The 12,558-nt window shown below is 55.0% G+C and overlaps 2 protein-coding genes across 7 annotated transcripts; one reads left to right on the top strand and one right to left on the bottom strand.

The window, feature by feature from the left end:
• Positions 1-44: 44 nt before the first annotated feature.
• INO80E (INO80 complex subunit E) lies at positions 45-8,419 on the bottom strand. 6 transcript variants are annotated; one of them, XM_047838869.1, is made up of 8 exons: positions 8,283-8,419; positions 8,055-8,125; positions 7,773-7,825; positions 5,130-5,208; positions 4,917-5,052; positions 4,417-4,533; positions 1,236-1,328; positions 512-647 (listed from the first exon to the last, which is right to left on the bottom strand). In XM_047838869.1, exons 1-7 carry the CDS (start codon positions 8,361-8,363, stop codon positions 1,257-1,259), a joined length of 609 nt encoding a protein of 202 aa, XP_047694825.1. In that variant the 5' UTR covers positions 8,364-8,419; the 3' UTR covers positions 512-647; positions 1,236-1,256. The 6 variants fall into 6 exon arrangements, with proteins under 6 accessions (XP_047694821.1, XP_047694822.1, XP_047694823.1 ...); XM_047838870.1 differs by having other exon boundaries at positions 4,917-5,028; XM_047838865.1 differs by lacking the exon at positions 1,236-1,328 and having other exon boundaries at positions 45-647.
• Positions 8,420-9,005: 586 nt separating this feature from the next.
• HIRIP3 (HIRA interacting protein 3) lies at positions 9,006-11,731 on the top strand. The gene is made up of 7 exons (XM_047838862.1): positions 9,006-9,141; positions 9,219-9,339; positions 9,455-9,569; positions 9,804-10,813; positions 10,914-11,082; positions 11,166-11,264; positions 11,352-11,731. The coding sequence occupies exons 1-7, from the start codon at positions 9,077-9,079 to the stop codon at positions 11,513-11,515; spliced, it is 1,743 nt and encodes a 580-aa protein (XP_047694818.1). The 5' UTR covers positions 9,006-9,076; the 3' UTR covers positions 11,516-11,731.
• Positions 11,732-12,558: the final 827 nt, after the last annotated feature.

Raw genomic sequence — 12,558 nt, 5'->3', positions numbered from 1 at the left:
GGGTTTGGAGGAGGAGAATGTTTCCAAAAAAGAGGACGAAAAACAAAAAAGAGCCACTCCTTTAATACAGAATCTTCGTTAAAAACCAACCAACCAACCAACCAACCTAGCCCTGTACAGCTGCCCTTTTAAGTGGGGGGCCACCGCAAGGTCTCTGCCTCTCGGAGAGGTGGCAGTGCTCCTGGCCACTCATTTAAATAACTGTCCCCTGGATGGGGCTGGGATGTGAGGGCAGGGCCTGTGCCCTCCCCAGTGGGGACCCACCTTCCAGGGGACGTTCGTGCATGTTTACGCCTTTTCTGATTGTGTCAGTGGCCGCAGCATGGCAACTGGGCGTCAATAAACGTCTCTGCGGAAGCCGGGGGCTCGTGTGTGCTGGCATTGGGCACGGGGCAAGGGCTTGGCCGGGGGTGGGGGTGGGGGTGTCACTCCGGGATGTCAATCACCAGGTCATCATCCCCGTCCAGGGCATCGTCCCCGCTGCCCGCGTCGCTGAACATCTGCCGAGGGACGGCGCTGAGGATCGTGGGGGGAGGCATCTTGGGGGGCGGCAGTGGGGCCAGGGCTGCCCCCACCCCAGCCCCAGAACCCCGGCCTGGGAAAGTCAGCGGCCCTCCCACAGGGCAGTCAGGGGGTCCCACGGCCATCTGCAGCAGGGGGAAGAAACACAGGGTGGGCTTGTCAGGGAGGCACTGGAATCCAGGGGGCTGGCAGTGCCTCCTAAGGCAGTTCTGGGGGATGGGGAAGGGGGCAAAGATTCATCCAAGGGGTAGTGGACACAGCCGGGCCGGCCAATGCTGGAATCAGGGGCCTGCCCCACCTCAGCCCCTTGAGCCTCGAACCAGCAAGTGCCTGGAGGTGAGGGGTGGTGATGGAGGCGGTGATGAGGGTGGTGGTGGTGAGGGGTCTTACAGAAACCAGGAGGGGAAGGCCTGGCCCTGCCCTCTCCAGGGAGGCACCTTGGCTGCCCCTGTGTTGGCACTCACAGCCGGTCAGAGTCAGCCTCCGGTACCTGCCTGCCCGCCCACCTCTGGGCACCCCAGACCCCACTTTGCCAGCACTGGCCTCCTCTCCTCCCTCTTACTTCGGGACTCACTGGTTAGGTGGAGGGTGTCCAAGGTCTCTGCACCCCCCCACCCCCAGCGGGAGGTTTCTACCTCTTATATCTTGGATGGGCCCCTCCTTGGGATACCCGCAGCCGCTGGCCCAGGCCAGGCCCTCCTCTCACAGCTCACCTGGGCTACGGTCCCAGCCTCCTAACTGGACTCCCTGCCTTCAGCCTCTCCCAGAGCCAGCTCTTCCTCCACACTGCAGCCAGAGTGAGCTCTCTAAAACACAAACCTGAGCACGTCACTCCTCCACACAAGGGAAAGGCTCCTCGCTGCCCTTGGGACAGGTGGTAAGGCGTGCCTGAGAACAGGCCGGTCCCTCCACCTGGAGTGCCTTTTTCTATTTACCGAAAGTCCTGCTTTGTCCTCTGAGGCTGAGAAGTGGCCTCTGTCCTGCCCGACCCTCCAGCCTCACCGTCGCCGGATGTCCTCCCCACAGAGAGCTCTGGGGGGGGGGGGGGGGGGGTCTCACCCTTTGCCTGTGGGCACAAACTGAGCACCTGCTCTGTGCCAGGTGATTTCCATTAACAGTCTCTGACCACTCCGAACACCCTCGAAGGGAGGGGAGGTCATGGGCCAGAGGAGGAATCTGAGACTTGCAAAGGGAGACTTTTAAGGCACAGGGCTCCTGGGACCCCAGTGGGCAGTGTGTCCCATCTGGCCCCAGGTCGGGGTGGCAGGAAGCGCTTATATGTGTCTTTACGGTGGTCCCTGGGATTGCTTTCACACCTTCAGCCCTCAGGCTGCTGTCCTTGGGGTGGCGGTGGCTTTTACCTCCTGGTCGGTGCCTCCAGGTACAAGAGTCTGCTGGGACCAGTGATAGACAGGAGGCCCAGCTCCATGAGGAAGCCTCCCTCCTCTGGCTGCCACCACTGGATCCCCACCCTCGTCCCCACAGCCCACACCTGCTTGGCCTTACTCAACGGCTGCCTCTGTGTGACCGAGAGCACTCCTGTTTACCCACAGCTTACCAGGGACCACGCACTGGGCTACGTGTTTTCTCTTCTTTAACTCATTTTATCCTACACTAACCCCACTGAACAGAGAAGAAAGTCGAGGCTCAGAGGGGCAAATGACTTGCTCAATGTCACAAGGTGGGTGCCTGGAGGACCTGGGACTCAAACCCACTCTGTCTGACTGAGGCCCAGGCTCCTAACTAACCTGTTCCTGTCTTTGTGCCTGTCTCTTGTCTCCTCAGACGAAGTCACCAGAAAGTTCAGTGACCCCCACCCCTTAATAGGACATCCTGGCTCTGGATACCCAGGCCTTCTGCGGCCCCACCTCACCCTGTCTTTCCTTCCGACGTCCTTCTCTCTTCTCACTCCTGCGTCAGCCCAAACAATATTCTCACCATGTCTCTCGTCTTCCTTCTACTCCTGCTCAGCCTGCAAATTTCCAAATCTCACTTTCCCTGGGCCCAAACATGACCTCTTCTTGGAGGCCTTCCCCGACTTATCCCTTCCTCCACCACAGCAACAGATCCCAGCCCCTCTCTCAACCAACCTTCTCGTGCTGGTATGATCAGAACTTAGCTCTTCAGGACCCAGCACTTTAGAAAGCGTCAAACCGCCATGCCACACCCCTACCCATCCGCTCCAGGCTTCGCTGACCCCTGCTTTCTCCACCATCCTGCCCTACAGACGAGAAGCAAAATCCCTGCCAAGGAGATCGAAGGGCCAGCATTATCACGCATTATCTACCCATTTCTCAGGCTCAAGACCCAAGGTCACCGAAGGAGTAAGAGACACAGCTGAGATGTGAACTCCAAAACCCACACTCCTAATCGCCACAAAGCGACCTTTCAGTTTGCTCCTGGCTCCAGGGCCTTGTGTCTATAGTCTACCCACTTTGAAAGCTGTCCTGCCCAGTCTGAATTCCACTTGGATTCAGAGCTGGGAGGGCACTGTGTCCTCTGTGCCCCATCTCTCCTGGGGCTCAGTGCTCAGGCCTCTTCTGTTCTCCATCCACGTTCTCACCCAATAATCGCGCCCGCCTCCACGCTGATGACTTCAAAACGCGCACCCACGAGCCCCAGGCTCACGTTCCTCTGTTGTCTGGCTGGCATTTCCAGCCAACATCTTGATGCATCCACAACCAAACTCGTTTTCCCTCCCAAAGCTGCTCCTCCCAGATCTCCTGGTCCCAGAGAAAGGCTAGCCCACTTCTTCCCTGGCTCGGGACCCACACCCTGGACTCGCCCTTGCCTTTGCTCTCTCCCACAGGCCGTGCTGGTCTTCCCATGGCTCAATCTTTGAAATCGATCCAGCAGCCACTTCTCAGCGGCTCTACCCGCTTCCCCGCAGGAGCCTCCCCGGAGGTCTCCCCACATCCATCCTGACCCAGCCCCTCCCCAGTCCACTCTCCACACAGCAGCGAACCACGTAAACTGGAGCAGATTCCTCTCTGCCCGACCTTCTACCATGGCTCCCCGCTTTATTCGCAGCACAAGTAAAATCTTTACGATACCCAGAAAGCTCTCCACAATCCTGCCCCTTGGTTATTTCTCTGATCTACTCACTCTCCCACCTACCCCTCCTTTGCCTCCGACCACACCGACCTCCTTCCTGGTCCCTGAACAAGCCAAACACCCACCCTCCACGGGGCCTTCGCGCTGCCTGTTCTCCCTGGAACACTTTCCCAGAGAGCTGCATGGCTGGTTCTCCTTTCTTTTAAGCCTCTGACCGAATACCGTCCCAGACCAGACCCCCATAAGTATCAGCTCCTATCTACCCTGGAGTTTCCCATGCTCTTCACCTGGGTCCATGTCTTAGCACTGGCACCGATTTATCGGGTCCATTTTCCCCCGCTCTTGCTAGAACAGGGATTTCTTGTCTCTTTTGTTTACTACTGCATCTGCAGCACCTAAGACAGTACCTGGTACATAGCTGGTGCTCCAGAAACCCTTGTTCATCACTCATTCATTTACAGACGCAAAACTGGAGATCTAGAGGGTCAGAGAGACCTGCTCACGGTCACGTGGTTTTTAACTGGTGCAGCCTTGACTTTGCCTGTCCCCTGGGACTGCCTGGCATCACAGAACAGCTATGAAAAACGAGACTGGCCTCCAGGAGTCTTCACTCTGAGTCCCACAAGGCTGGTCCTACCCCTCATTTTTCTCCTCACCAAGCCTATGGGCCAGCACTTCTCTGACCTGGCCCTCGGCGCCTGGCCCTGGGTTGGGCCCCCAGCAGCCCTAAATCAATCCCTGGAAGTTTTTGGACAGGCCCCAGCCCCTGTCTTGAGCCTCCCTCAGCTGGCTGTCCTGCTGCCATCCTGGCCCCTCCCTAACATTCCCCAATCAGGGTACCTTGAGTTTCCGGGGCAGGCGGGGCCGTTTCTCCCGCTTGGGCCTCAGGGGGCTGGGCTCGGGCAGCTGCAGGGCCAGGTAGTCGGAAGGGAATGGGGGGTAGGTGGGGGAAGCCAGCTGCAGGCAGGAGTCAAGGGGATGGAGATGGGAAATGGAGTGGATGGGGTGGGGGGTGAAGGGAAGAAACGCAAACAGGAGGAAGAATGGAAAAACAAGAGATGGTGATGAGTGTGGCTCCTGAGAACAGAAGGGGAGGGGACAGCAGCAGGACTTTGTCCTGAGCTCTGCTCTCCTCAGTCACGTCTGTCCCCCATTCCTACGCCAGAGAGAAGCGGGCAGCCCCGACTCACACCCCTCCAAGGAACGCTTGCTGGTCACACCCAGACAGACGCCCCCAGGGCTGGGCCGGCCTCACCCCTCATGAAGCCCATCTGCCCAAACGATGCCCACCTTCTTCCCAGGCATCTCACTTATACTTCCCACCCTTGACCCCAACTCACCGAGCTCAGGTATGGGGAGGGGGCCCCCGAGGCCTGAAGGGGAAACCCTGTTGAAGGAGGCAGGGAGAGGCTGGAGGGGGAGGGGACACCCCCCAGTGGAGGGCTTCTCTTCCTGGAGAAAGGACAGGGGAGGGGGCTGGTCAGAAGCAGCTAGGAAGCCCAGGTACCCCCCCTACCCTCCACCCCCAGAGAAGAACGATGGCTTCTTCTCACCTCTTGGGGGCTGGCGTGTCCGACAACTTGGGTGTTCCCTCTGTCTCGCTGTTATCTGAAGATGCAGTGGCATCTGAGTCTGTGAGGGGGGAGGGCTGATCAGTGGGGCAGCGGGGGGGAGGGGGGTTCCAGTCTACCTCAGAGAGGTGCAATCTCAACTCTATGGAAGGGCCCCAGGGAACCTGACTCCCCAGATGGCACATACATGCTATGCTGGGAGGCCCACAGCCTCTCCAGCTTCCTGAAACGTCCTTGACAATGGACTTCCTGCCTGGACTCCATCATAACACATCTGTCAAGCACTTAACTGTGTGCCAGGCTCTGAAAGAGTGTTCTGGGTCACTGTTACTCCCTGTCTTCATAACCAACCAAGGAGGAAGTTGAGGGCATCACATCCATTTTCCATAGGAGGCCACTGTGGCTCAGAGAGCAAAGTGTAGAGCTGGGACTTGAACCCACATCTCTGACTCCTTGACCACTTTAGACCACTGGCCTTTATTAGGTCGGGCCACCATCAAAATCACCTCTAAGTGATCTCACCTCTCCCTCCACCCACTGAGTACTTCAATTCCAGAATGATCTAAAGGTAAAGTCGATCACGGCCTTCCTGGTGACGTTCCCCACTGCCTGCAAGCACTCGGAGTGCTTCTTAATCTGGTATCAACCTACCTTTCTGGTCTCCCAACCAAATTGTACTATCCACATCATGCCCACCTATGTTCTCAAAAAGAAATTCATCTCTCGGTTCTGTACTTCACCTCGAAGGCCCATGGTTCACTTCCAAATAACTGACAGGGGCACCTGTGTGGCTCAGTTGGTTAGGCGGACAACTTCAGCTTGGGTCATGGTCTCAGTCTGTGAGTTCGAGCCCCCACATTGGGCTCTGCGCTAACAGTGTGGAACCTGCTTGGGGCTCTCTCTCTGTCCCTCCCCACCTCTCACACGAAATAAACTTAAGAAACAAAAAAACCCGAGGCCAGTGATCATATGCTGTTCCCAATTTCCCTGCTCAGAGAGATCCTTTAGGAAGCGGATTAAATGCTACCTCTCTGGGAAGAATCCTTCTGGAATCCTTCAGGCTCAGTTAATTGCGGGCTCTCCCACAACTCGCTACTCTCACTTGTCATGGTTTTCCTCACACTGTGCTAAGATGTGTCGTGTGTGGGTGTCTCCCTGACCAGACTGTGGGCTTTTCCCGGATAGGAGTGGTGGCTGACAGCTGTGGCTGTCACCCCTCAGATTCACTCCACTGTGACCGTGAACTTGCTGGTTTTCTCATAGCTCCTGTCCCGAAGTCCCCCCTCAAACAGCAAACTAACTGGAAGATCTCAGGAAAGGAGTAGATAGACAATGAGAAACAATAAAAAGCCAAACGTTTTGCCTTGACCTACACGAGCTGGCTCCTGCCTGTTTCTCTGATCTCACGCATCATCCGCCATCCTATCATACATAAACAAATGGGCGTCGTGTGTTCCAATAAAACGTTACTTAGAAAAGCAAACAGCCTCGTTGACTGTTGCTTGACCACCCCTGCTCCAGACCAGTGTTTAAAGGCACCATGGGGAAGAGGTGACCGTATTTCAAATGAGTTACATGGACCGGACCCTGGAACGGGACCACAAATGCCCACCTTTGTACTTTTTCAAACTGTGGGTCTCAATCCATTAGTGGGGTCATCAAGTCAATTGATTGGTTTGCAACCAGCATTAAGTTTTTAAAAAAAAAAAAAAAGAAAGAAAGAAAGAAAGAAAGAAAGAAAAAAGTCTACACACCAACAGAACAAATTGTATACAATGATCTTAACATTGTTTTTTCATTAAATTGTTTTATAAGTAAGTATGCACGGAGGGACCTGGTCTGATGTAATGAGTCCCACGCTCAAAACAAAGTCTGGAAACACTACATGCTTCAGCCCTGCTGCTCTCCAGACAGCCTGGTCTGTTCTTCCCTCTGCCTTTGTCATTTCTTCCACCTGAAAATCTCTCCCTTCTATCTTTCCAAGATTGATTTCTGCTTCTTATCTCGGTCTCAGCTCAAATATTACTTCCTGAAAAAGGCTTTTCTTGAGCACTGTTGACGCTCCCTGTCACCTGCTTTTACACGGTCTGCAAACTAAGAATGGCTTTTACATTTTCAAATGGCTGGGGGCAGGGATAAAAAAAAATGCTATTTATGACATGTGAAAATTACATGAAATTCAAATTTCAGTGTCAATAAATACAGTTTTATTGAAACACATCCAAGCTCATTTATTTACAGATCACCTCTGGCTATTTTTGCACCAACACAGCAGAACTGGGTAGCTGCAACAGCTCTGCAAAACGTGAACTATTTATTACCTGGTCCTTTACAGAAAAAGCTTATCAACCCCTGCTCTGCTCCAATCACTACCATACAACCCTGATTTTATTCCTTTCACATCTGAGACCCTAGCTGCTTTGCTTTCCTATCACCCTCAACCAGAATGCGAATTCCACTGTATCCCCTGTGCAAAGCAATAAATGCTTGAGTGAAGGATAACCGATAGATTTAAGAACCACCGGAGGTTTTTACCAGCCTCCGCAGCCTAAAAGGAGGGGCCCAGGAGGCTTGCTGAAGTGCCAGGAGCCATGTCCTCCAACAATTTTTCATGACCTTGCTCACCAGAAGAATCTTCATCCACGTTCTCGTACTGCAGAAGTCGGTCTAGGAGGAAACTAAGGGAAGAGGCGGGGAGAACAAGAGTGTTTGTTGCCATCCCAGTAACATTCTCCCGGAACCCTGTCCTGTCCAGTCGGCCCGTTGGATCCTTGCAACAGCCCCAAGGAAGGCGCCATGCATTTGTGGCCTAATTCCAAGGACAGGGTCCGAATGTAGATCCACAGGAGCCATATCACCCGCAGGCATTCCCCTTCCCCCCACTCCCCCACCCCCACCGTGTCCCACCTCTTATCCCGGGACACCTTCAGCAACTTCCTCTGCGCCTTCCTCAGTTCCTCCTGGAAGCACTCGTGTTCCTGTATCACAGGCAAGGTGGGGCGCTGAGCCAACGGCCACCCGTAAAGACGCCCGGGACCTGGGGACAGCTCACTCCACTCCCCTTTACACGTGGGTAAACTGAGGTCCTACAGACTCCAGGCCTCACCCCCCACAACCTCTCACGCCGGCACTCACGTAGATGAGGAACTTGAGCTTCCGCTTCAGGTTCCGGTACTTCTTCTTGTAGTCCACTTCGCCGTCCGCCGGCCCGTTCATGACCTGCCCCGGGAGCAGTGCCCCAGCAGGAGTCGGGCGTCCCGCTACCCGGAGCCTGCTCAGCCCGGCTTCTCACGCCTCCACTTCCGGAGACTTCGCAAGGCTGTGTCCGCTGGGACTACAACTCCCGGCGTACCCTGCGCCCAGGAATCTTAAACACAGGGGCTGCCCTCTTAGGGAACACCGGGAAAGGAACGTTGCTTCCAGGGACTACGCTGAAGATGGCGTCGCAGCGACGCGATGAGGTCATAAAGATGGCGGACGACGGAGGCACGTTTACTGGTTCCAGATGTGCTTAGCAATCAGAAGCCGCAAGACTTGCCTCCAGGGATTCTTAGTTTTCAGGCGAGGATATCCTTTTCCATCTGTCTTTCGAAATCACAGTCGCCTAGCTAGGGCCTGTGACCACGAGAGGAGGCAGTGTCGCAGGTTGATTACGTTACACCCAAAGGTTGCGGGCGCCCAGTCGGTTTCTAACGAGAACTTGAAAAAACGATTGGTCCTAAGAAAAGGAGCCGCGAGACCCTCCAACTACCCGAGGAAAACAAGTTTTGTCTGGCAAAGTTCTCGGTCCAAGCGACCCGCCACCGACCCCCAACCGTCCCTCCCCTCACCGCGTCACGACCCTCCCGAGTGCGCAAGCTCCTGTCAAACGCGGTGACGGAGGCCGAGAAGAAAAAAAGGCGGGAGCCACCAATCCCAGGTGGAGCAAAATGGCGCGGGAGAACGAGATGCAGGAGTTCATCCGTAGCTTCTTCCGAGGCCGCCCGGACCTCAGGTGCACTAGAGACTGGAATTGGGGTTGGAAAGGGCAGGGGCGGGACGGGGACTCCGTCTTGACACATGTCTCCGCAGCACGCTCACGCACTCCATAGTGCGGCGGAGGTTCTTGGCTCACGCGGGCCGCGACCACCTGGAACCCGACGAGAAGCAAGCACTAAAGCGGCTGGTGGAGAAGGAGCTGCTGAAAGTGCAGGTGTGGGCGCGAGCCTGGGCCGCGGGAGGCGGGGTTTGTTGCTGAGGAGGAGGGGCCTGGGATGGCGTAGGGAACACAACCTTCCTACACGTTTTGACCTCTTGCGCCCACGCAGGTGGATGAAGCAGGTGCCAGGGAAGAGAGGCCAGATCTTGCCAAGAAGGCTAAGAGGCCTCCCACCCCCAGCAGTGGCCCTGGGAGAAAAAGGTTCCGTTTCGATTCGGAGTCAGGTTAGTGACTTTTGTATAGTTGGTTCATTCAAAAAGTATCGTGCATGCATTATATCCCAAAGCATTAGATGAGGGTACGAGGCCAGTGAGTCAGGAACCAGGAATAGGGTGGACCGATTGATAGCTGTGTTTTCTGTTGCCCTTCCCTCCATCTGTCAGAGGTAACCAATCCCAAGTGGAGGGAGAAGGGACAGGAGGAACCCATCCCAACCTTCTTTTCTCTCCATATTCCAGAGCCCAGCTCTGCAGCCTCCAGTCCAGACTGTTTTGGCCTCTCAGCAAAGAATGGGATGGCAGCAGAAGTCAGTTCAGCAGAGGAGGAGAGTCCAAAGCGAGCCTCAAGGAAAGCAGTTGAGGAGAGCAGTGATGAGGAACAGCAGAGGGACCTGGCTGCAAAGACTGGATTAGAGAGGGAGGTGAAGGAGAGCAGTGGGGAGGAGGAAGAGGGCTCTGCCAGAACAAGTAAGGTCTCAAAGGAAGAGAGCAGTGAGGAAGATGAGGAAGGGGACGAGGAGGAGTCCAGAGGCAGGATTGGGAAGAAACCTGTGACAAAGAATAAGCAGGCACCGGGCAAAACCTCAGCCAGTAGGAAGCTGGCCAGGGAAGAGAGTGAGGACAGTGAGGAGGAACCTGCCCAGAGGACAAGAAAGAAGGCGGAGGGAAAGAAAGGTGCTGAAAGCCACCAGGAAAGTGCAAAGGACAGTGAGGAGGAAGACACCATAGCCAAGAAGAAAGAGAACAGAGAGAAAGAGGAAAAGGATTGGAAAACTGGAGCCCGGGGCAGTGGAGGGAAAAAGTCAGCTTGGGAGGAGAGGAGCTGCGAGCAGAAAAGCAGGGCAGCCAGGCTACTAGGAGACTTGGGGGAAACAGAGGAAGAAGAGGAAAAAGCAGCAGCAGGCAGTGGGGATAACAGCGGGGGAGATGAAGAGCCCCTGGTGCAGAGAAAGAGCAAGGACAGGACCCCGCAGAAAGGTGGGAAAAGGCAGAGTGGAAGCAGTGAGGATGGGGAAGACAGTTGGAGAAAGGTGAAACCAACTGCTGAAGGTGCTGGAAAGACAGCCAAAGCGGGCGGTATCAGTGGTGAGGCGAGTGACTCAGAGAGGGAGGTGAGTGACAGTGAGGCAGAGGATAGCCCTAAGGGGGAGAGGGGGAACCGCTCTTCCAAGAAAAGCTCCAGGAAAGGCCGGGCACGAAGCTCCTCCTCCTCTTCCACAGATGGCAGTCCGCAGTCCAAAGGCAGGAAGGTGAGGGTGAAGATGGGCTGGGAGGCCACCTTTAGGGAAGACGGAGACCTCGTCTCAAACTCTGAAGGTTTGGCCTTCAGCTGCTGTTTTTCCTTGCCAGGCTGGCTCCGGTCGCCGTGGTGAGGACCACCCAGCCGTGATGAGGCTAAAGCGCTACATTCGGGCCTGTGGTGCCCATCGAAACTACAAGAAGCTTCTGGGCCCCTGCCGCTCACACAAGGAGCGCCTCAGCGTCCTCCGGGCAGAGCTGGAAGCCCTGGGCATGAAGGGTGAGGCCGGGTGTGCCCTGGAGGCTGTGGGAGAGGGCCTTGGCTGCTGGGGAAGAGAGGATCATGAGCCTCTTCTGCCCCAGGCAATCCTTCCTTAGAGAAGTGTCGGGCCCTGAAGGAGCAGCGGGAGGAGGCGGCTGAGGTAGCCTCCTTGGACATTACCAACATCATCAGTGGTTCAGGTGAGGGATTGCCTTCCACTCCCCAAGAGGTGGGGCTAGGGTTTTCTCAGACAACTGATCTCCTGCTTTTCCTGCCTCCCAATCTAGGTCGGCCACGCAGACGCACAGCTTGGAACCCTTCAGGAGAAGCAGATCCCCCAGGGGAGCTATACCGCCGGACTTTGGGCTCAGAGGATGAACAGCCCCGCCCCCCACCCCCAGATTGGTCACATATGCGTGGCATCATCAGCAGTGATGGGGAGAGTAACTGAGCTCACCTTTCCCAGGAGGCTTTCCACTTGTAGAAAGCAGATATGCTGCCCGCCAACCCCCCACTCCAATCTGTGCCTGCAGAGCAGAAGCCGCTTTCTTCAGAGGACTTTCTTCAAGGACACAAATTGTTGGGATCCTACTTCTCAGCTTCACGTTCTCAGTTTAAGGTGTTTACAGGGATTATTTTTTAAGACTCAATAAAGGAGTTGTTTGAATCACTTGGTCAAAACTGGTCCCCACTCGGGGGGTGCCTGGCTTAGTTGGGAGGAGCAACTCTTGATCTCGGGGTCATTGAGTTCGAAGTGTAGAGATTACTTAAATAAGATTAAGTGACTAACTCTCGGTTTGGGCTCAGGTCATGATCTCATGATTCATGGGATTGAGCCCCATGTAGGGCTCTGTGCTGACAGAACAAAGCCTGCTTTAGATTCTTTCTCTCAAAATGAATAAATAAACTTAAAAAATAGTGAAACAAAAAACCGGTCCCCTCTCTTACCCCTATACCATGGGCCAGGAAGATGAGTAGCCATTGCCTCCCTACCCCACCCCATTCCCTTTCATTTCCCTCAGGTTCTCCAAAGGAAGTCCCAGCCTCCAGACCCTGCCATCCAATCTGCCACCAGGCTCTATCAGAGAAGAGGGTGGCTCCTACCCTTCTTCCTCCAGCCTGACCAGCAGGGCCCTCATTATCATCACGCTTTTAGCTATCAAACCTAATGCCTACTTGGGAGGAAGGTCTGAGTAACTGGCCTTAAGAAGAATGTGAGGAACATAATTTTAGAACTTGGGGACAGCTGGTGTATACGTCTTCCTTTTCCCCCTGGAAACAGCCATTTAGTCCCTGAGCCAATTCTTTTAGCCTTTAAGGGGTGGGTACAGGGTGTAGACCTGGTCAGGAGTACCCCAGGCCTCTGGCTACAGACTGAGCCAATGAAGTCACTTTAGGACTTTGCTGGCATTCTTGCTGTTGAGATTGCTATGAAGATACAGGCTTGGAGCTGCCAGGAGCCTGGTGTGAAGCGAACCTTTTGAAATCTTTGAA

Source organism: Prionailurus viverrinus, chromosome E3, assembly GCF_022837055.1.
Source record: "Prionailurus viverrinus isolate Anna chromosome E3, UM_Priviv_1.0, whole genome shotgun sequence".
Lineage (NCBI taxonomy): Eukaryota > Metazoa > Chordata > Mammalia > Carnivora > Felidae > Prionailurus > Prionailurus viverrinus.
This window is presented reverse-complemented; position numbering and strand designations above follow the sequence as displayed.

What these genes read in the sequence shown, in the direction of transcription:
- INO80E (XM_047838865.1), bottom strand. Translation starts at nt 8,363, where the DNA reads ATGAACGGGCCGGCGGACGGCGAAGTGGACTACAAGAAGAAGTACCGG. An exon ending in AAGGTGTCCCGGGATAAGAG is followed by an intron (nt 7,826 to 8,054) that starts GTGGGACACGGT and finishes CTCTTCCCTTAG; the next exon opens with TTTCCTCCTAGACCGACTTC. An exon ending in CCTCCCCATACCTGAGCTCG is followed by an intron (nt 4,534 to 4,916) that starts GTGAGTTGGGGT and finishes TCCTGCCTGCAG; the next exon opens with CTGGCTTCCCCCACCTACCC.
- HIRIP3 (XM_047838862.1), top strand. Translation starts at nt 9,077, where the DNA reads ATGGCGCGGGAGAACGAGATGCAGGAGTTCATCCGTAGCTTCTTCCGA. An exon ending in CCGTTTCGATTCGGAGTCAG is followed by an intron (nt 9,570 to 9,803) that starts GTTAGTGACTTT and finishes TCCATATTCCAG; the next exon opens with AGCCCAGCTCTGCAGCCTCC. An exon ending in CAACATCATCAGTGGTTCAG is followed by an intron (nt 11,265 to 11,351) that starts GTGAGGGATTGC and finishes CTCCCAATCTAG; the next exon opens with GTCGGCCACGCAGACGCACA.